This window comes from Piliocolobus tephrosceles, chromosome 9, assembly GCF_002776525.5.
Source record: "Piliocolobus tephrosceles isolate RC106 chromosome 9, ASM277652v3, whole genome shotgun sequence".
NCBI lineage: Eukaryota > Metazoa > Chordata > Mammalia > Primates > Cercopithecidae > Piliocolobus > Piliocolobus tephrosceles.
In genome coordinates, this window is record NC_045442.1 from 54,215,421 (window position 1) to 54,239,840 (window position 24,420).

A 24,420-nucleotide genomic window follows, 5' to 3' on the forward strand; every position below is an offset into this window, starting at 1 on the left:
TTCATTCAACACGCTTATCAGCGCGTCAGCTCAGAGAAGCCAGGGACTTCCAAGGGTGCGGAGCAGTGTGGCATTAGAATTGCAAGGCACTAGCATTACCAAGGGTGGCTCTAAAGGCCACCCCTGACTGCACTCAACTCCCTCCAACTCCCACCCCGCACAAAAACAACAGAAGTTAAAACAGGCAGCTTATTAGAAGATGCGCCTTCAAAATACCCTTCTAGTTAATCTCAGCCCCCCTCCCCGGATTGCTGTCTCTAAACCGCTCTTACCAAAAAATAAAACATATAAAAATAAAATAAAATTGGAACCAACAGTAATTTCAGACTGTAAAAGAGAAAAATCCTAATTTTTTTAAGTGAGCACGTTGTTTAAAGAAAGGAGCAAGTTTTTTCTCTCTCCAACTCGACCTTTAAGACAGTGCAGGTTCCAAGGTCCTGAGTAGATAATTATATCAAAAGCAGGAGAAAGGGATGGACACCGGTAGCTAAGCGAGGTTCTGGAATGGGACTCAGTCATTGATTCCTGTATGTCCGCCACTGGCGTGTTATATAAAAGCTGGACCTGGCCTTGAAGGTAAATCGTCACAAGCCCCGAGCAAGAAAAACTGGGGTCAAATCTTAGGTATCTGATTAAAGTAAGTGTCCTATTAACACCTGTCTCTGCCCCCAGAAGCCCACACACCTGGAAGAGACGTAAAATCTGGCCTGGATTCCCTAATCCCAGGGCCCTGCCCCTCCGCTTCAGGGCCGCGCCCCTCGGCGTTGCGCAAACTCTGTTGCTACCTAAGTCTTTTCCTCGTCCCCGCTCCGGTGGCTGTCAAAATCTGGAGTCCAGACTTCCTTAAGGCCCAGGGCACAGCTCCACGCATGCTCAGCACCTACCAGGGTCGAGCTCACACACGTGCTTACGACCCGCCGCGGCGCCTGCGCGGTAGCAGCGCAGAGTCGGTGCCCTTAGTACGGCGCTGGCACCTTTAGTCTCGCCGGCCGCGCGAACCCGTTTGTGCTCAGTATCCTAGTGCACACGCCTTGCAAGCGACGGCGCCATGAGTCTGACTTCCAGTTCCAGCGTACGAGGTGAATTGGGGCCTGGGAGCGGGTGAGGCTGGTGAGGCTCACCGGTTGCTGCGCCCGCAGCTCAGCTGGGTTGTTTTACCACTGCCGTACGCGCCCGCTTGTCCTATAACCTTGAGATGCAGAAGGGCAAGTGCTCGGCCCGACTGCGGGCTCCGGCCCGGATAGGGAAAGGGGGCGAGGTCAGGGATGGATTGATGGTTTGGGGCCATGCCAGACCTGAGTCCACGTTTCCCCCAACTAGCCAAACCCTAACACCTAATGACCGCGCCGCTAGCTTTTCTTGTTCTCTTCTAAGACGCTTTCATATCCTTAAGTCACAGAGCCGGGAAAGGAAGGAAAGGTGGGAGAAAACAACAGCAAACCTGTTTACCTTTCTCCTGTTTCAGTCAGCGTCGGGCCACAACGTCGATTTCCTGCAATCCTGAAGCATTGCATGACTAATCACATCTTAGTTTTGCAGATTTTTTTTTCCAGGGATGAAACCCAATCCGAGGTCTTCAGTTTTCCCAGTTTTTTGTTATGCCCCTGGCATCTGGCACTCGGTGGCAGCAGTCCAGGATAAAGGATTGAAACCCGCGTTCGTTGAACCTTCAGCTTTCTGAGTCTTCTTTACCCTAGGCTAGTACTTAGCGTTTGGAAACAGTATTTCTCAGAAAGTCCCTTATGATAAAATTAGGAGACTTTATAAGCAGTCATTTAGTGTGGAGTTTCACTTTATAACCATTCTTGGTGATGTTATAGTTGTTGATATAATACTGTGTACCAGACACACGGTATGTGTGATCTTTGCCCCTCTATAAAACACCACTTCGCAAGGTTTTGAGTAAAGGCAAAGAGATTGTCCAGAGGTTAATTAAAAATACGTTCAGTAAATATTGAGCATCTGTAGTGCCAGGTAATGTAAAGTCCCTACTAACTTGAGCCCTACTTTTTTAATAGGTAGTTTCCAAAAATTGAAGAGTTCCACTTCTGTTGACAAAATTTACCTGGCTAAGTAAGGGTGATATTCCATGACATTTCAAAGTTACTAATGATATAGAGATTATTATTTGCAAAAATTATTTTAAAGGATACTTATCTTGAGACTTTTTTTAATAGAGGCAGCTTGGTGCATTTAAAATAGGGTGTGATTTTTGTTTTTGTTTTTTGGAAAACTATGTTCTCTTGGGAGTAAGACTTGTGAAATGAGATGTTCGTGTGACTTGTGCCGCTGATATTTTTAATTTTACAGGAAGACTGCACATGTTTGAGGTGGACCAAAAGATTCCACAATGTGTGTTTTAAATGTGGGATCATTTTATGTACATGAACACTAAACGTTATTTAGGTTGCATATTATTGATATGTGAAACAGGTGATCCCCTAGGACTTACCATTATCTGCAGGCTAGTCTGCAAGATTTCTTTTTTAAACAAGTTTTTTTGTTTTGTTTTGTTTTTCAAGTCTAACCATAGAGGAATTCAAAGGCAACTTTCCCAATCATTTTCCATTGCCTAAGGAATAGGAAATCACTGAAGTAGGTTATTGGCTTCAACTGGAAGTATTCACTTTGTTATGAGGAGTGACTACTATCTATTTTTTGAGACAGAGTCTCACTCAGTGGCCCAAGCTGGAGTACAGTGTTGTGATCATAGCTCACTGCATCTTTGAACTCCTGGGCTCAAGCTGTCCTTTCTCCTTGGTCCCCTGGCTTTCCGAAGTGCTGGGATTACGTATGTGAGACACCACACCCTGCCATGAATACTTTTTTATTTCACCAAAAAGCATACAGGTTGTCATGAGGACTGTGGGGAGAGGCCCAAAGCCTGTGTAAATCTCTTCTATCAACACTTCCCTCCTCAATATAGTAATAGGTAGGCAGGGTAGGGACAGAGAATGTCAAAGTGATTTAACTTTTAATGTTTAGATCACCCAAGTTTGGTTCTACTCTCAAACTTTAAACCAAATTTATTCCTACAGATTGAAAAGCAATTTAGATCTTTTAATTGAGGGGAAGATATCATGTCTCTTCTCAATTAAATGAATTTGTAATTATAAAGGGCTTAGAATGATATGTGACAATGGTAAGCACTATATAAATATATGTTAAATATAAAGTGTGTACATATATGCATAACTCTTGTTCATCTTCAGAAGAAAAATAAAAAGTAGTTTATAAATAAAATTTTACGGGGACCAGGCCAGGACTGGAATTACGCAGAGGCAATGAGAATGAATGATTGGAACTGAAATACTCTTAAGATCCTGATCACTGAGATAGCTCTTGATACCAGTGTGGTCGATAAGACCATTAGTTTATTATATTTTCTAGTACTAAGTGGCCTTCACTGCCTACTTGTCCAGTCTCTTATGATTCTTCCTCGTATCCAAATAGATGACCTTTCTGAACATCATCCTGCTCCTTGATAACTCTAGCACTCACTGATTGCTTTCACCCTTAACCCTTTCCCTTCTGTTTGCAAGGAAGATGTTAATTCTTAGGCTGTTCTCTCTCCATGTCCTCCAGATGCCATTTTATTTTGCTTAAATCTTTGTCTCAGTGATACCTGTTGCTCGTAAATATTTAGCGCCTCATGAAGATTTTCTTCTCTTCAGCCTAAAGTCAATCATAATTCACCCTCATCTTTAAAAAAAAAAAAGCCAACTAAACCAGATAATTTTAAAAGGCCTTCCTTAACCTGCCTTCGCCTGAAATCACTTTTTTTTAAATTTACCCTCAAGTTGCAACATAGGGATTTGTCTCTTCATCTTGTATTTCGTTATCTATCCCAAACCCTGATCATTACAATGCTTGTAACCAAAATTACTTTCATAAATTCTTATTCTCTTTTATATTCTTGTGTATTTTATTGAAACTAATTTTCTAATTAATTTAACCTCAACATAGGAGAATATTGTTTTGGTTCACTAAATTCACCAAGTCATTTAAAGTCACTATTTAAGGGTTTGTTTTTGTCTGAAAAGGAATGTATGGATCATACTGAAAATAAAGGGGATAGCTCCTGTAAGTTACAAACAATAAATGAAAAATAAGAGGGCTGGGCGTGGTGGCTCACGCCTGTAATCCTAGCACTTTGGGAGGCCGAGACAGGCAGATCATGAGGTCAGAAGTTCGAGATCAGTCTGGACAACATGATGAAACCTCATCTCTACTAAAAATACAAAAAATTAGCCAGGCATGGTGGCACATACCTGTAGTCCCAGCTACTCGGGAGGCTGAGGCACGAGAATTGCTTGAACCTGGGAGGCAGAGGTTGCGGTGAGCTGAGATCACGCCACTGCACTCCAGCCTGGGCAACTGTGTCAGACTCTGTCGCAAAAAAAAAAAAAAGAAGAAGAAAGAAAAATAAGGGGGGAGTTTGGAGCTATGGATTGGCCAAACTGATGGTTGTTAGAGCTAGTTGAGGGTAGCTCATGAATAATGGGGTTCATTATAGTATTCCCTGTGTGTGTCTGAAATGGTCCATAATAAAGTTTTTTTAAACATAGCTTCTTATATTTGCCTGAATTTTTTTGTTTGTTTGTTTGTTTTTAATATATGTATCAGAGAGTAAATTCCACACCCTGATACAGCAGGTTAAGACGAAGGTAAAGATAAGTCATTTAGTGTAAGAGCAATGCAGTGTAAGGACAGAAAAATTGCACATAGTAATTGCAAATTTAAAGTAGTCATCCGTTATTTCTTTTGACTCAACCAACATTATTGAATACCACTTATATGCCAGGCCTTGAGAAAAAAAAAAAAAATTACCAGGCACAGCCTGCCAGCCTATGGGAGATCTAAGGGAAGGAAGAGTTTAAACACAGCTCCCCTCCCCCTCTCCTGACAGGAGAGGAGAAACATGATTCTATGGCAGTTGATGGTTGGCTGGAGAGGGCAGTTTAGAGCAGAAAAGGGGCTAAGGTAAAAGAAGCTGAGAGAGATTTCTAAGTTAAAGCAAAATAATGCTCACGGTAAAAAAAAAAAAAAAAAAAAAAAAAAGCCAAAGATTGGGTTATAAACAAGGCTGTTGAGTTTGGGAACAAGTCCATGTTTTCTCTCTCTCTGAATAATTTTAAAGAGAAAACCAAGTATTATACAATAGTACGCCAATGGAAGAATAAGCAAATGGGAGGATTATTTAGAAATTATTAGAAGTGTTACCTTTCTCAACATTTGTGATCTTTAATGGTATCTGTGTAGATACAAAGCAGGTTACATAAGGTCTGGTAGGGTGGGGTTTGACCTAACTACAGGAATTAACTGTTCCTTGAGAAATGTCTATAGAAAAGAAAAGTGAGGGCCAGGCATGGTGGCTCATGCCTGTAATCCCAGCACTTTGGGAGTCCGAGGCAGGCGGATCACCTGAGGTCAGGAGTTCAAGACCAGCCTGGCCAACATGGTGAAACCCCGTCTCTACTAAAAATTCAAAAATTAGCCAGGCGTGGTGGTGGCGCCTGTAATCCCAGCTATTTGGGAGGCTGAGGGAGGAGAATTGCTTGAACCTGGGAGGCGGAGGTTGCAGTGAGCTGAGATTATGCCATTGCACTCCAGCCTGGGCAACAGAGCAAGACTCCATCTCAAAAAAAAAAAAAAAAAAGGGTGATCCAGAAGAGGCAGAAATAATGCTCAGGGGCTGGGTGCCATGGCTCACACCTGTAATCCCAGCACTTTGGGAGGCCGAAGTTGGTGGATCACTTGCGGCCAGGAGTTCAAGACCAGCCTGGCCAACATGGTAAAACCCCTTCTCTACTAAAAAAAAAAAAAAAAAATTAAAAAAAAATTAGCCAGGCGTGGTGGTGCATACCTGTTATCCCAGCTACTCAGGAGGCTGAGGCAGGAGAATCGCTTGAACCTGGGAGTTGGAGGTTTAGCCGGGATCACGCCACTATACCCTAGGTTGGGCAGTAGAAACTCTGTCTCCAAAAAAAGAGAAAAACAAAGAATGCTCAGGATTTTTCTAGATCCCAAGTCTGAACCAGTATCTGAAAGGTGCCAACAGAAATATCCATCTATCTGTGTATAATTTCCTTTTCCTTTAGAGTTGTCAGTGGCATCCACAGCTTTTTGCCAGAAAAGACTGATTCAGGCTGCAGTCATGAAATGATAAAATAGCAACTTTTTTTTTTTTTTTTTAACTTCTGAGAACTATTGCATTTGTCCCTAATGAGATTAGAGAATTAGAATTTGGGAAGAGAAAAAAAAAAAGAAATGGGAATTGTTTTCTCAAGACCTCAGAGCAAATATAAAGCTATTTTGCTCCAACACATGGTATTGTGACATTTGCACAGGGTCATAAGTGACCCTTGCTGGGGAGTAGGGGGTAGAGCGCAAAGTGTGTGTTTTGATTCCCCATGTGTATTTTGATGCCCCCATGGGGCAGCTAATCTTGGGGATCTGGAGTCAGTTTCCATTTCTTTCAATGATGCCTTTGGTGTTAACCCTTTTCCATGTCAGTTATTCTGTCATCTCTCCCACCATCACAAAATCCAAGGGAGGTGAAGCTTGAAAAGAAAAGTCACCTGTGGGTGCAGTTGGTAAATTATATGAGAAAAAAGAATGCAAGAAGAATGTTTTAATGACTAGGAGAAATTGTTTTCACCTATCATGATGGGTTTCAAGTAGAAATTCCTATAGTATTCTCTTTTTAGATCATGAAACAAATTAATACTAGCCAATGTAGTTCTTTGGATCTCTCAGGACTTTTTGCAATATGCGGGTGCCATCCCAACAAATATGCTATGAAGTACTTTATAATTCACCTAAAAAGTAAAGTGTTACTAAAATCGACGGCATTAAGGAAGTTATTTTAGTCTTTTAGGATATTGCCCCCCTTTAAGTTTGTACTAAAGACGATGTTCAGCAAATGTTACGGTGCATATAGTATGCAAAGCATCATTTTAGCCCATTTTGTGATAGGTACATTAGCTATTCAGAGTGGCTTTCCATTAGCTAAGAAGTGGATTGCTACAGCTCCTGGCAGAGGAAATGTTTTCTCAAGAAAGTTCCATGGTAAATAACATTAGAAAGGAAGATCATGAATCTAGCTAGAAGTCCTAGCAAAGTTGCAGACCTGCTTGGAATAACCACAGGGTAATGCCATGAAGTGGCACTAAAATTTGAGATAAATCTACACACAATGTGTACCTACTTAAAAAACGTCTTCTGATGAAGCCAAAGGTTTGAAGCTGTCAGATGATCTATTAACTTGTCTTCTCAGTCATGCAGGACCTGGGAAAGACGAAATGTTAATGTCTATTAGGGATTTATAGCAAGAAAGAATGGAAATGTTATGGGAAGGACAACAGTATAAATTAATTTGTTAAGAAAAGTACTACCGTGGTTGAAAATAAAATCCAAGGAACACGTTAATTAGAAAGCGAGGATAAACCAGAAGAGGCGGAAATTATGCTCTCTTACGAGATGAGCAAAATGCAGGAATAATTTAGATAAAGTCTAAATTATTAAATAAACTAGAAAAGGAGACCAAGATACAAGAGGCTGAGAATGATCCTTTCTATTACAGTTTTAGAAGACTGAGCTCCAGTTTTATGTAATGTACTATTAGGTATGGTGAAATAAGAAATTTGACTCAATAGTGCAAGTAAACTATACAACTAATTATTCATTATGTGTTTTTATTTGGCCTTGGAATGTGTTTTTTTGTACTTATCTCTCTAGGGTTTTATTTGATAGTCTGGGAACTTATTTGAAACACTGAAGATCTGACTCAGGAAGTGCTGGGAAGAAGTCCAGTGTGTTTATCCTCACCCCTGTTCAACTTCTTCCTGCAGCCCACTCCATACTGGGAATAGACAACTCTCCTCTGAGGCTGAGGCTAACCAGATTATGCAGAACTTTCTTCTCTCCAACATTGCCTGGAGCTGGGGTAGTTGTTAAGCCCTTGGGTTTCTAAAGACTTGAAAAGCTGCTTGAAAAGAATTACTAGATGGCTTGTTAGTCAAACAGTTTTTTTTATTATTAGAAAGCAGAACAATGCCATTAAATTTAAAATGAATTTTATAGAAAATTAAGATAAATTTAGAATTCATTTAATGAGAATATAACTATACTTATATTAATCATGTTTTCTACAAAAAATGAAGTTAGTACATTCTAATTTTTATTTTAATGAGAAAACACTTTGAAATTTTAAAAAAAAGGACCTTTGAATGAAGAATGACTTTGAAACCTGGAATCCTGCTACATATATTTCTTTGAGTGTTTAACATTAAGGGTGGTTTTGTTTTGTTTGTTTGTTTGGGTATCATTTCTCTTATAACTTTCTGCAATAGTTGCAAGTGAGTTTTGGTAAATTAAATCATTTAAAAATCACTAAGGGATCTTACTATTTAAACTCAAATGAGTCATTTTGTTAACATAACAAAATGTTATTTGTAATCTGAATTTTTATGTTTCAGGGCTTTTTCTCTTTTTTAAGCAATAGGTACCTGCAAGTTCACATGTTATTTAAAATCTACTTATAAACACTTTTTAAATGATTATTGAGCTTTGGGTTTTTTTTTAACTCCAGCTCTAAAATAATAGTTTTAAGTTTCTTCTTCTTAATGTAGCTGTCATCACTCAGCAGAAAATACACAATTGCTTCAGTAAGGGCCAGGGAAAGTCATAACAAAGGACTATTATACCAGTGTTTTCTGGTCATTTTGTTAACATTAAAAACCTTGGACTATTAGGATGCTTAATACTCAAAAACTGGATTTTCTGAACATTCATGTGATATTATTAGTGTATATTTTGGTTTTGATAATTATTTTTTTTCCTTCCCTGCTCTAGTTGAATGGATCGCAGCAGTTACCATTGCTGCTGGGACAGCTGCAATTGGTTATCTAGCTTACAAAAGATTTTATGTTAAAGATCATCGAAATAAAGCTATGATAAACCTTCACATCCAGAAAGACAACCCCAAGATAGTACATGCTTTTGACATGGAGGATTTGGGAGATAAAGCTGTGTACTGCCGTTGTTGGAGGTCCAAAAAGGTGAGGAAAGCCATTCCTTCATACAGTACCATTTTAAATGTTGTTTTAAATTATTCTGTCAGACTTGTATCACCAGATATTGTTATGATATCCCTTTTTTGTTGTTGTTGAGACAGAGTCTATTCTGTCATCCAGGTTGGAGTGCAGTGGTGGGATCTTGGCTCACTGCAACCTCCACCTCTGGGTTCAAGCGATTCTTGTGTCTCAACCACCGAGTAGCTGGGATTACAGGCATAAGCCACCATGCCTAACCTGTTATAATGTCCCTTTTCTCTTTCCTTCTTTCTTTCCTTCTTTCTTTCTTTCTTTCTTTCTTTCTTTCTTTCTTTCTTTCTTTCTTTCTTTCTTTCTTTCTCTTTCTTTCTTTCTTTCTTCTTTTCTTTTTCTTTTTCTTTTTTTTGAATCCTATTCTTCTTTGTCTTCCATACACTCTTAAAGGAATATATTTTCTAAAATATCTAACCAGTATGCAGTAGAATTACATTGTACCTTCATCGAGTTCAGGCAGATTTAACCATACTCTTGGCCAAAGAAAAGAGGAAAATCCCTTTAATTTGCTCTTAGGATTTCTTAGCTTCCACTGTCTCAGAAAGTGAAGTATACAGCCTAATCACAAAGAGAAGCAAAAGAAGTAAAATATTTTTTTGAGCTTTCAAACACCGGATACTAAGACAAGTGTTAGAAATTTGAAAAGAAACTTCTTTAAAATTACCTGTAAAAACTTACCTGGTAAATGTCCTATACCTTCTTTCAGCTGCAACTCCTCCAGTTAAATATCTAACAATATAGGATCCTAAAATCTTATTTTCTTATATGAGAATTGTGTTTTATCAAGTCCCTTTTGGAAGTGTCATCTATGAAACCTGCAGGTTTTAGACATGATAGCAGCTAGTGATCCACAGTTGATAAAATACTGTCTCAAGCATCTCAAAAGGATTTGTACACCGAATGACTTCGGGATTTCTGGTGTGTTGTGAGAAATATGGTATAAACACTGTACTACCACTCTTAGCATTCAAATAAAATGGATTTCAGCAGGGCGTGGTGTCTCACACCTATAATCCCAGCACTTTGGGTGGCTGAGGCAGATCGCTTGAACCCATTAGTTCAAGAGCAGCCTGGGCAACATAGTGAGACCATCTCTTAAAAAAAAAAAATTGCCAGGCATGGTGGCATGCATCTGTAGTCCCAGATATTCAGGAAACTGAAGCAGGAAGATCACTTGAGCCCAGGAGATTGAGGCTGCAGTTAGCTGTGATTGCACCACACTGCATTCCAGCAACAGAGTGAGACCCTGTCTCAAAAAATAAAATACAATGGATTTTACAAAAAAACGTTAAAGGGCCCTCAAAAAAATCAATAAAAATGATGTATCTGTTTCTGAAAGCACGTTATGTTTGGGATCTCTTCCCCTAGTAGAGGGTCATTTTCACAAATAACTTGTCACAAATATGGAAGAAGCCACATACTAGGTACAGGTTAAGCTGTACCTTCTTATTTGGATTTCTCTAATCCAAATAATCCAAAAATTTGAAATCTGAAAGACTCAAAAATTTGAAATATTTTGAACACTGACATGATACCACAAGTGGAAAATTCCACACCTGACATCATGTGACAGTTCACCAGTTGAAGTCAAAACACAGACACACAGGACACAGTTAATTCAGTGACCCAAAAGGAAAAAAAAGGCCCCCCCAGCTACTGATGTCGGTATTCCGGCTTAATTTCCCGGAGCACTTTTTTTTTTAACCGAATTAATGGTATGGTATGTTTTTTACTATTAAGTACTCACATGTGAATACATGCGAGAAAATGTTTGCTTATCAGTAGCATATAAATTCGTAGTCGGGAATGATGGTGATGCAAGATAACCACAGATTGTCCACATGTGTGACTGAGATAGTGACACCTTTGCTTTCTGATGGTTCATTGTATACAAACTTTGTTTCATTCACAAAACTGTGTAAAATAGTGTATGAAATTACTTTCAAGCGGCTGGGTGTGGTGGCTCGCATCTGTAATCCCAGCACTTTGGGAGGCTGAGACGGGTGGATCACGAGGGTCAGGAGATCGGCTCCTGGCTAACACGGTGAAACCCCATCTCCACTAAAAATACAAAAGGTTAGCTGGGTGTGGTGGCAGACACCTGTAGTCCCAGCTGCTTGGGAAGCGGAGGCGGGAGAAAGGCATGAACCCGGGAGGCGGAGCTTGCTGTGAGCCCAGATCTAGCCACTGTACTCCAGCCTGGGCGACAGAGCAAGACTCCATCTCAAAAAAAAAAAATTACTTTCAGCCTACGTGTATAAGGTATATATAAAACATAAGTAAATTTTGTGTTTAGGCTTGGATCCCATCCCCAGAGATAACCTCATTAGGCATATGCAAACATTTCAAAAGTTGAAAAAATCTGAAATCCAAAACTCTTCTGGTCCTAAACATTTTCTTTTCATTTTCTTATGACCAAGTATTTCAGATAAGGGTTACTGAACACACAGTAGAAAGCATATTTTACTCCTTTCTCCCAATAGGTTTGCTGTTGTACAATCCAGTGATAAAGTACTTAGGTTATGCCATTTTGTTCAAAAACTCCTTGATGAGTATTTTGAATATAAACCAAAAATTAATAGGCCCATTACAAATTATGAAGAGCACTATTCACTTGGAATTTGGAATTGTTGATAAGTACTAATGACGTTACTAGAAAATAATAAAGTAATACATCTAGAAATTGTGGAATTTCTAAGTTGGAGTTTTATAGTTCTTTAGTCAGTGATCTTCAATAGTTCATTTGCTAATTACTATATGTGCATGCATGAGAAACATTAAAGAGTAAAACAGATGTCACAGATGTATATAGTACATGCAGTGTAAGTGGTCTAAATAAATGGAAGCTAAGAGGAAGAAATTACACCATGAGGCTGGATGCAGTGGCTCACACCTGTAATCCTAATACTTTGAGAGGCCAAGGCAGGAGGATCACTTGAGGCCCGGAGTTCAGGACCAGCCTGGGCAACATGGTGAGACCCAGTCCCTTTTTTTTGTTTGTTTGTTTGTTTGTGTGTCAATTAAAAATAGACCACATCTTCTGGGAAAGCATAGTCATATACTTGGGAGTCAGATTGCTCTGAGAAAAACTGGTAGCATTTGATTAAACTGCATATATTGGAGACTCTCAAAATCTGCAAGAAAGGACTTGTGAACAAAGGTGAAATGGATAAAGAATCTAGTCTGGTTCTTGTACTGCCCTTCCCCCAAGGAATAAATCTAAAATAAGGAGAGTCTTGAGGACAGTGTGAGGGGTTTGTGACTCCAGACATGGGAGCTCCTTGACAGGGGTTTCAAATATAGAGTTATGATACTTTTACCAGGGTGCTAGCTATGGAAATGGAGACAAATGAGCAAACATGAAACATTTCGGGTAAAGGATCAGCGAAATGCACTGACTTCTGTGTGAAAGACTAGGGGAGAAAAACTAAAGCTCATTGAAGGATCTAAGCATGTAGGATTAGAAGAGTGTTATGCCATTAACAGAAATAAGAGATTCGAGGTGAAAGGCTAATTTTCCAGGACAGCTATAAGTTCTGTTTCAGAGAGCAAATTTGAGGTGGTAGTTGAATGGAAATACACAGCAGACAATATGAAATGTGAGACATCAGGGTTGGAGATAGAGATCAGCAAAACTGATGAGTCAAGTGTAGGAATGCAACTGATCTTTGATATGGATAAAAATCAAGGGCTAAATATGAAATCTTGGGGAATTTTCTGCATTTTGGAAAGGGCACAAGAGCCATTTAAGGAGATGGAATGGGCCAGAGAGGTTAGAATAAAACTAAAAATACCATAGCTTCAAAGTAGAAGAGGGAAAAGTTTCAAAGATTTAGTACTGAACATTGGCCTATGCAAAGACAACTACATGAATAGACAAGACTATTAGATTAAGCAATTGCCCTTTTGGTGTCATTTCAACAGAGTAATTAGAATAGAAGCTATATCCAAGTGAGTTAAAGTGTGAATTAACTAACAAAGAAATGACAGAAGTCTATGTCAGATTTTCAGTAGATGCAACAGTGAATGGAAAGGAAAGTAAGATAATTGCTTGAGTGAACACTACAGCTTGGCTTTGAGATCAAGTAAAGCGTGTTTGCTTTGATTCGGTTTTCCCAGAGGGCAAAGAATCCAATGAAGTAAATGTGGGCTTTCATGAACTAAGATCTCAAATATTTTGGGAAGAATCACCCATGGACACAAACTAGTGGTGTAAATGTTTATTAGACTTTATAATTCAAAACATTCCAGGATTATTCTTTCATTTTACAATTTAGAGTTTCCAGATAGTTAGGCCAGAGACCACCATTTCCTATAGGTAAACTTCAGAAGAGGGAATGAGACCAGTCATTTTATTTCCAGTTTTCTCATGCGTTTTTTTCCCCTCTGGCTTATCTTTCATGCCATTTAGTGATCCTCTTTGTGTCTTGAATTTGTCAGTTCTGAATTTTCATTGCATCTTGGGCACTTATTCCTGCATTAATCAATTAACAGTTTGCTTTGAATATTATCCAAGTTAACAAATTTTTTTTTTATTTTTTGAAACTGAGTCTCGCTCTGTCGCCCAAACTGGAGTGCAGTGGCCAGATCTCAGCTCACTGCAAGCTCTGCGTTTCGGGTTCGTGCCAGTCTCCTGCCTCAGCCTCCCGAGTAGCTGGGACTATAGGCGCCCGCCACCTCGCCGGGCTAGTTTTTTTTTTTGTATTTTTTTAGTAGAGATGGGGTTTCACTGGGTTAGCCAGGATGGTCTCGATCTCCTGACCTTGTGATCCGCCTGTCTCGGCCTCCCATAGTGCTGGGATTACAGGCTTGAGCCACCGCGCCCGGCAACAAATGATAATATTCTTCAGACACTTTTGGAAACTCCCCACATTCCTGTGGTTCTAAGGTTATCACACAGGTGCCAAGTCACACACTTGCATGCCAGTTCACAAAGACTAATTAATACCTTTGATTAAGTGGCTACCTTTAGTTTATAGTCAGTAATTTTTCCCTCATACAAACCAGTTGTATTTATAACAAAATTTAAACATCATTTTACCAATGGAAAAAATGTTATATGCGATACAAACTTCAATTCTAATTCATTCTTAAGGTGCAGTCACTAGTAACCTGTTATGTGTCTGTAACATTTTGAGCAGGTTTCTCAACCCCAGTGAATCAGATTTCTTAGTAATGTACAGAAATTACTGTTTTTAAAAACATATCCCTCCCTTTTGTCCAGTGCTTCTCTTGCCAGCATTGGTATGTCATCTGATGTTTCAGAAATTGGCTTGGCTTTTTTTTTTTCTTTTTCTTGAGACAAAGTCTCGCTCTGTCACCCAGGCTGGAGTACAGTGGCGTGATCTCAGCTCACTGCAGCCTCCACCTTCTGGTTTCAAGCAATCCTCGTGCTTCAACCTCCTGAGTAGCTGTGATTACAGGCATGCACAACCATGCCTGGCTAAATTTTGTATTTTTAGTAGAGATGAGGTTTCACCATGTTGGCCAGGCTGGTCTTGAACTCCTGACCTCAAGTGATCCACCCACCTTGGCCTCCCAGAGTGCTGGGATTACAGGTGTCAGCCACTGTGTCCAGACCAGAAATTGGTTTATTTTATAGTACAGTCTTCCCTCAGTGTCCGTGGATTGGTTCCAGGACCTCCCATGGATACCAAAATATGAGAATGCTCAAGCCCCTGATTTAAAATGACAGTATTTGCCTATAAGCTATGCACATAATCTTGTATACTTTAAATTATTACATCATCTCTTGATTACACGTAATATCTAATACAGTGTGAATGCTATGTAAATAGTTGTTGTACTGTATTGTTTAGAAAATAATGACAAGGAAAAAAGTGTACATACTCAGTACCCATACAATTATTTTAGCGAGTATTTTCTATCAGCAGTTGGTTGAATCCATGGATGTGGAACCCACAGATACAGATGGGGCCGACTGTATTTCACGAAAGGGCTGTCCGTATTTGAAGTGAGAATAAAATGAGCCAGTATAGAGGAAATGATTAAAATGACTACAGGGAAAAATACTATTTGAGACTGGTATCTTGACAAAGACTGGAAGGAAATGAGAGTAAGAGCACAGATGTGAAACTCAGCCTTAAAAAGGAAGAGAGAGTCTTGCTTTCGAAACAAAAAGATGAAAGGGCTCTGATGTAAGAGGGAAGGTTATGGGATGTAGTATTGCTAGATTCCTCTCCCTGCAACTTCAGGTTGGTTACATCATTTGCTGAGTTCTATTATGGCCACCTAGGAGGCAGTTCAAACAAGGACAGCAAAAGAATACAGACTAAGAAGAAAGAGAGGAAAAACTTCCCAGTTAACATCAGGAGCTCAACTGAAATTGAAATGAAATGCAACTGGACATATTTAGACTCATTTTCTTTCATTTACAGTGTAAGATTTGAGTTTGATACTTTTGTCGTTGGTAGTAGGCTTGATCCTGGGTTGTTTTTTGTTGTTGTTGTTGTTGTTGTTGTTGTTGTTGTTGGGGAGGGGGCGGGTATTGGAGGAAAAAGAGAAATCCTCCATCCTGTTAATGGCTTAGAAGTGGGTTTTACTGAGTCTTTCTTCATAAAAATGATATTCTGAATGTTGGTGACATTCCTTGGCCAATCCACATAAAGACCACATAAAGACAGTCTTACAAAAAATCTTAATTTCATATTATAGTTACTGTCTTAGGTTTACTGAAGTAGGTACATAAGAATGGTATAAAATGTCATAATCTCTAGGGTAGTCTCAAAAAATCTCGTTACTTCAGTTTTCTTTCTCAACCAAAACAAGCATATTTTTCTGGACAGTTTATGGTAATGAGCCAAAATGGTGCCAGGCAACTTCCTTGGGACAGAAAATCAAAACTAATACAAAGTACAAAGTTCAGAGAAGGAAGATAGTCTTTAAAAGAAAATTGTTTCAGGTGGAAGAGATAAGTCAAAGAGGAGCATTTATTTCTACCTTGAATTACCCTCAAAACAGAGACGTAACTTGAGATGTGGGACCATTAAAAAGAAATCTTGTGTTTTTATGAAGATCCAACTAGCATTGCTAGCTTTCCAGGTGGAGAGCAAGGATCTCCAGTGTTTTTTCTACTAAACCTTTATTCCAGCTTCTTCTTCTAACATTTTCTTCCCCACTTTTAAAGATATTTGGGATTTGTAGTGTTCAAATTAGGTTAAAAACATAAAAGGATGTTTTCTGGACATAAAGGAAATTTAGTTTATAGACCTTTTCCAGGATTTGTTAATAAACACTGACATCTTAGAACAAATTAAGTGTCAGTACTACATGAACTGAATTTAATATTCTTTGTGTGTTTTTTTCATAATTTAAAACAATTTAACAAATTTCAAAATTTTTAATGAAAAAGGGTTAATAAAATTGTCATTTTTGTACATTATTTAATGTAAAAATTACTGTACTTCCTACATTGTATTTGAAAGTGTATAATGCCAGGCACAGTGGCTTAGGCCTGTAATTCCAACACATTGGGAATGTAATGGGCAATGTAGTGAAACATTGTCTCCACAAAAACATGTAGAAATCAATTGAGTGGGATGGCATGCACCTATAGTCCTAGCTACTCAGGAGGCTGAGATGGAAGGCCCACTTGAGCCTGGGAGATTGAGGCTTCAGTGAGCTGCGATTGCACCACTGTGCAATCTAATTTAATCTCTTCAAAAAAAAAAGTATATATCCGCCACACATTATCTTTTTCCTGCTTAGGTCAGAAATAAAGCAAGACACATAACGCAGTAACTGGGGTTAAGTGGTATAAAAAGTACCATTAAAAAAATATATCTCTGAACAAAATTATACGCCTAGTTTACATTTTAAAGGCATAAAAGCTTTATACACTTTAATCACATGAAAGTTTATTAACTAATAACCGGGATAAACTTGCTTTTTAAAGAAATGTTTATTTGTTTATGTGTTTGCTTTTAAGAATATGAAGAAACAGGCTAATTTCAGTTTTTAGGCAGAATTGGGTGATTAGAAAAAGTGTATTCTCACTTTCAATGTATGACTTTCTTAATATTTTGTAAGATTTTCTTTGGATATTTTTCTATAGATTTCTCTCCTACTCTGTGTATGGAAGAAAATAATTTGAGAAAATGTTAGTTTCTAATATTTTCAACATAAGATTAAAAAAGAAAAGTTAAATATGCCATTTCAGTAAGTTATTTAGAAATATTTCATTTTTCAGAAATGTAGCCTGTGTGGATTTACAGTGAAGTGTTTTGTGTGTGCTGTTTATAAAAATAGAATCTTTACAATGTAAACTTTTATACCCACTATAAAATCATCTGTGTTTGTTTATTAAACATATGTCACTTTGAAATGCTGTACTTTGCTGTGGGATACATTTTAGTTTAATTTTTATAGCCTCTTTCCTCATCCATGCCAAGAAAAAACTGAAAGCTTAACTATATGTTTTTGCATCAAGGGCTTGTTTCTAATATGCATATACTGTGTACCACATCTTATTGACCTCAAAAAAAGAAATAATGTAAACTTTACATATATTACATTTACACTGCCCTCTATGACAGGATAGAATTTATATCTGGAATTTATATCTGGAAAAACATATGCCAATGACTTGAGTTTTTCTGTAATTTTTAGCTAATTTAGTGCCTCTTGCAATTATTTACAGATAGATTAAAATTTGATTACTTTAACATGAAGTAGACTTTTGGATATCAAAGTTTAAGATTAAATACCATCGTCAAGTTTCACTGATCTATTATATTCCCTTCACTGCACATAATGAGGTACTTGTTACTCATAAGGCTAAGACTCCTCTTACTTTACTCTTCTGAATAGGCTTCTTCAAAGCAACAGCAACAGCGTACCTTAGACTAAACAGTGAAACTCTAGATTCTAGATTGCAGATACATTCAAAACACCAAGATTAATGTAAAGTTGCTAGCTCTCGTCATTTGACATGAAATAGAAATAAAAGATACAAATATAGAGAAACAAAAAATTACTGATAATTATACCTTCTAAGTGTAAAATCCTGAGGAGTTAAGTAAAATATTATTAAATTCTTATTTTTTCATTTTATAATGGAGAAGGATATACTTGTTAAAAATGATTTTATATAGCAAGAGTTCAGATATGAAAATAACTAATTATAATAGTGTTTAAAAATATGACAGAAATAATCTTACCAGAATATACATGAGATCTAAGAATGAAAACTACAAAAGAAATTAAGACTTGGCAAAAAACATTCTCAAGCTTATCTAGAGGAATAAAGTGATAAAGTTTAATAAAGTTAACAGAGATGAATAATGAAGGAAAACTAGCCCTACAAAACACTGAAATGTTTAAAATACAAATATCCCAGTGTAGTAGGCTGATCAACATAATATAGAACCTATAAATAGGTGCTTTTACATGTATAATTTATTTTGATAAAATTATGAATAAAGGTATTAGTGTGGGAAGCAACACTCTCCAGTAATACTGAAGCAACAGGATCTTAGAACAGCATTTGCAAAGTGTGTTCTACAGAAAGCTATGATAATAGAAATCAAAATTTAAAGTGTCCATAGTCCAGTCACCTTGAGAAACTCTGGGATAAAATTGTGTTTTTTATAGCAAAATTAAAATAATGTGTGCTGTGATTCAAATGGGCTATATGGTATGTTTTTTAAACACAGAATGAAACCAAATCAGAGTGTCTTGCAGGATTCAGCTTCTTTGGACCACATTCTGCAAAACACTCTGTTAGAAATTTAGTTTTGTCCCTTTCCCTCCCACTGTACACCAAAACGTCAGTTATATCTAAAATGTGAAATCATGAAAATGAACAGAAATTTATATTTGTCACATCTCTAGAAGAAAGCTGTCTCCATGAATGATGTTAAAAAGGGAGATATTGGCATATTTGTATGAAAGTGGAGAAATTGAGAATATGAAAAAAAAGCAAAATGAAAAGATTTGGGAAAGATGGCTGCAAAAATAACAAAGGGATAATATGCAAATTGATTTTATTTTTTTATTTTTTATTTTTATATTTTTTGAGACCAAGACGAGTGCAGTGGCGCAATCTCGGCTCACCGCAACTTCCACCTCCCAGGTTCAAGCTTCAGCCTCCCAAGAAGCTGGGATTACAGGCACTCGCCACCATGCCTGGCTGATTTTTGTATTTTTAGCAGAGACAGAGTGTCACCATGTTGGCCAGGCTGGTCTTGAACTCCTGACCTCAAACGATCCACCCATCTCAGCCTCCCCAAGTGTTAAGATTACAGGCATGAGCCATTGCACCTGACCACAAATTGATTTTAAATAAATGAACTTAAACTCTTAGAAGTAAATAGGCAATAGACATATTCACTAGAAAGGAATGTAACTAATACATAAACATAAAAAAGGCCTTCAACACTCATCAAAATCACAGTGAAATTCAATAAATGATGGGTGTATTATGCTCAAGTCAATTTCTTCCTCCTACTAAGTAGTATAGTTTACATATGCTGTTTAAGAAAGCCTATATAAGACAGCCAAGAAAATCTTTTATGTGATGTTATGTGAATTAAGCATCACCTTCCACTCTGCCAAGCATAATACTGATTTTGAGATTAGATGTTTCACATTCATTCTTTCTCTTCCTAGTTCCCATTCTGTGATGGGGCTCACACAAAACATAACGAAGAGACTGGAGACAATGTGGGCCCTCTGATCATCAAGAAAAAAGAAACTTAAATGGACACTTTTGATGCTGCAAATCAGCTTGTTGTGAAGTTACCTGATTGTTTAATTAGAATGACTACCACCTCTGTCTAATTCACCTTCGCTGGGTTCTAAATGTGGTGTATTGCAAACTGCAGCTTTCACATTCATGGCATTTGTCTTGATGAAACATCGTGGTGCACATTTGTTTAAACAAAAAAAAAAAAAAAAGGAAAAACCAACCTCGTGGCCTGTGGGTTATTTTGGTCTTGTAAGGATCCGTTTCTTTAAAATATTGACATATAGAGTTGTATCTTACATAGAATATAGTTGTATCTTGAAGTCAACATATTAAATTATTCTCAAAATTATGTATTTGCAGATTGTACTTGTAAGTTTCAAAGAAAAATTACCATCTTTTCATATTAACCTAGAAACTAAATATGATGTGATTCAGCTATATAAATTTCTTAATACAATCTAGGAAAGACCTGTTGTGACCTTGATTTTCTTGACATTGGTAATGACATTGAGAAAGTATGGCTTCTGTTTTTCACAGTTTTCAATCAAAATGATTGATGAATGTTATTCTGCTTAATTTCACAAGTAAGGTCAATAATAAAGGGGTGGTAACTTCTTCGTATTCATCTTCATAGATACTTAATGAAGATGGATCCATTAAAGGAGCTAATAGTGAAAATGTAGTTAAAAGTGATATTAGATTTAAATTAGTCATGAAGAATGTCTTAAAATCTAATGTTCCAGAATTCTGGCCCAAGGAATGGTAAGCACTTGAACTGAGGACTTTGAAGGAATTGGAGCACATAATGTCAAGCCTTTTGATCACTAAGCCACATATCCTGACAGAAATAGTAGTCACAAGATTAGATCAAAGGCGTGGGAAGATTTTTTTTCCCACTCTAGCTAATGAAGCACATGGCTTTTAAATTGTATGATCTTTTTCTTAAAAGCAAAAATTTGAAGACAAGTGTTTGTTTATGTAATATTCTTCAAAGACTCAGAGCAGAAACATTGCATTCATTGTTGATTCAGAAAAAAGAAAATATAAAAACAAAATAATTAGCAATAAAAGAGTTAAGACAAATAATTCATAATATTTTTAAAGAGAGATTAGATTTTTGAATTTCATAGGTTAGAAGGAAAATCATGGCAAAATATATAGAAAATCGGGCAAACATAATTGAAATTGATTAAGCTGGTAAACATCTTCATTATTTATTTTAGTTTACATGAATTCTCAGCAGTAGTCGATCACAGGTTTGTACTTGATAAAATCCATTTACCTTGACAGGAATCAAACCTGACATCAACATTCCTCTGTAATATATCATCATGGCTATTTTTAAATACATAGTTTTGTGTATTACTGTAGATAAAAGATGGTAACAGAATTGTACACTGGTTTTAAGAAGCCTGTGTAACTAACTTGGACATGTCTTTAAGTCACATATTCATCATAAAATCTAAAATCCTACAAACTGATTCTATTAGATTCTTAGGGTAAGTTTTTTCTTTGCCCACCTCCTTTTTAAAATAAGTATGCATGTCAGCAAAACAGAGCAATCATGCTTTTAAAGATGAATTGTTTTATAGAAAACTAAATGCATCAGCTCCCAATGTTTCTGATAAAGGGACATCCTTCTAACTTAACAGACTGTTCTTTATCTTGAATTTGAAATTATATTGTTAATCATGCGTTTTTGTAATGTCAGGGGGAAGCTGGTACCAGTTCTCAAAACTGTAGGATTATATGAGTGTGTGTATATGTATGGCAAAATTATAAATGACCACCTTACTGTGAAATACAGATCTTGAGCATTTTGAAAGGCCAAAATAATTAAGTAAATGTATTTTCAAGGTCATGTTAAAATTTTTACATGCTCTTGAACTAGCATTCATTTATGATTAAAACCTTTTCAGGTTATTTAACCTAAAAACCAAAGTGAGTGTGGTTAGGTTAATATGAGATTTTTTTTACACAGAAATCATCGTGTGCAATTACTGTTCTAGCTAAGCACCTTAATGCTTCTAAGTGCTTTTCATTTTGTTAAGGCAAGACAAGTGGGACTTTCATCCTTTTTTTCTGTGTCATTTATATTCTAATTATTTCTGAAGAGTTTTTACTAGGTTGAGAAGTTTCTAATGTGAAAAATCTTGTTCATCTGTTCATGCAACAGACATTTATTAGGCATCTGTAGACCATATAATTGAGACAGAGAAACATTTTGGAGAATTAGAAGCTTACACTATTTATGGCATAGGTTATGTAATTATGGTAATTTATGATTTATTCTCTTGACAGAAACAGCTACAACCATGTATACCTACTATTTCTACTACAAAGTAGGTGAGATTTTTTGATTTTACATTAGGTAGGTTTTTGATTTGATTTTGCTTTAAGATAGGCATTGACTATGACTCCTGATTAGCAACGTACAGTATTTTGTGCTTGGGTATCTGTGAGGGTGTGTAATTCTAGCTGTCAAAAGCTGTGCTTTTTCTCCTTGATTTTAATACTAGCTGACCTCAGGCAAAGCCACTCACCTCTCAGCCTTTTAAACTGTGAAGTGAATGGACTAAATGGCATTTTAGGCAATTGTTCCCAGATTCTAGACCAAGACTGAATTTTCAGCTCTCCTCAAAGGAAAAATGTAAATAATACTGATAGAAAGCTCAAATTTGATTTTTTATTATGATTATTTCAGCTCTTGTAGTATTGAAGTGTCTTTTATGAAATGTTGATGGTAGTAGCTTGGCAAAATAATAAGGTGGCAGCGCAATGTTGGTCCCTACTTTTTTTTTTCACTGCTCCATGGAATTTAAAAGTCTGGGAACCACTAAGCCATCTAAAGTTCTGAGACTTATTAAGGTATTAAAATAACAGTTTTATTTTGAGATTTAGTTTGTGTTATATGGAATTTTTCATTAGCACAATGGGTTGACGCTTCATGGAAAGTTACTACAAAAAAAGAAAAAAAGTCTTTACTTCCATCCGGTTTACCATCATGGATCCAAATCAAGGGTAAAGGCAATACATCCTAATGTCTTCCCAACCGATAACTTTAATTAAATGATTAAATAAAATACACAACAGGGAGATCGATTGTTAACATGTGTTAACTGAAATTGCCAGGATCACCCTAAAGGGGAAAAAATGTCTAATCAGTGAAGAAATATAAGATTATAAATGAGAAGTGTTGCTATGGTGTTAGCTCTTACATCCCTGAACAACAAAAAAGTTCAACCCGAAGCATGGAACAGAAAAATGCTGAGCTTAGAGTGTTGTCAGCTAGATATTGTATAAAGTAGATGTTCTCTTTAATACCTGTATCTCTGTGGATAATGTATTTCTAGTTCTTCCAGCCTATCCCTTACAGATAACCAGAAGTCAATTCATGTTAATAGTTTATTCTTTAATTGTGACATCATTTTCATTTGTAAATATGCAGCGTTATGTAGATTCCCAGCTTTTTCATTTAAAACAATTTTGAGCATTGTCCACCTGCCTGAATCCTCATTACTGGGAGGTAAATGATTTTTCTGCTGGTGATACTGCTTGCCAACAATTTCATAAGCAGGGCTTTATCTAACTCATTATACAAGATAGACATGAGATACAGACAAGAGAGATTATGTCTCTTATGGCTTTATCATCAGTTAAACTTAGCAAAGTCTGTTAAATTTATTTCAGAATCTCCCAACTATGAAAAGTAGAGTTCCACTTATGTCATCCATATCTGCACAGTAATCTTTTTTTTTTTAATCCTGAACTTTCTTAACAGGTTTCTTCTCTTTATTCTAAACAATAATGCTGTGTGTTTTCCTTGAATACCATGATTTTAAACTTTTAAAATGTCTCAGCCTTCATTTTTCCAATGCAGTCTGCCCTGTAGCCTTCACATGTACCTTCTATATCTCTTCACTTTCACATCCCTCCCGGCAAAGAACATTTTGATCATTACTTAAAGCAACATCACCCCTTTCTCTTTTAAAACTGTTTCTCTTAGAATCCACAGGGAAGGTGCATCGAGCACAGAAGTTAATACGATTGGCTTTCCATTGCTAGTTACTGCTTTCAGCCTGACCCTGGATGCCACCTAGTGTTGAGTCTCTGATAATGAAAATATGAAGCCATGTAATATGAATTACATTTCATAATTTAACAATGCCATCCAGTATATATGCATTTGGTATATGTCCCTGATCTTGCAGTACCTTTGTACTCCAAAAAGTTTGGTCACTTGCAGCAGTTTACGTTTCTGTGACTCCCTTATGCTTTTGGCGTCTGGTTTGGAAAGTAACTATAATGTTCGAGCACTCACCTTTTTTAATCCCTGAGAAATAAAATAATTTTTAAAATTTTGATTATTACAGTAGTCTCAGTACCCAGAACAGTTACAAATACATTTGCAGATGTTCAGTAAATATTTGTTTAATAAATAGATTTGAATGCAAGATTTTTAAAGCATACAAAGGTAGCTGCCAAAAAGTCAATATTTTGTCTTGTTCTGTCCCCAAACCTGATTACCTTTTTTTTTTTTCTTATTTGTTTCTCTACATCCTGTATTCTAAATTTTTGAACATGCCTGTTAGGAAAATGTAC

The 24,420-nt window shown here is 36.9% G+C and overlaps 1 protein-coding gene across 1 annotated transcript; it reads left to right on the plus strand.

The window, feature by feature from the left end:
- The first annotated feature begins 828 nt into the window (after positions 1 to 828).
- On the plus strand, positions 829 to 23,141 carry CISD1 (CDGSH iron sulfur domain 1). Its single transcript, XM_023185584.2, has 3 exons — positions 829 to 1,079; positions 8,857 to 9,062; positions 19,740 to 23,141. The coding sequence occupies exons 1-3, from the start codon at positions 1,049 to 1,051 to the stop codon at positions 19,827 to 19,829; spliced, it is 327 nt and encodes a 108-aa protein (XP_023041352.1). The 5' UTR covers positions 829 to 1,048; the 3' UTR covers positions 19,830 to 23,141.
- Positions 23,142 to 24,420: the final 1,279 nt, after the last annotated feature.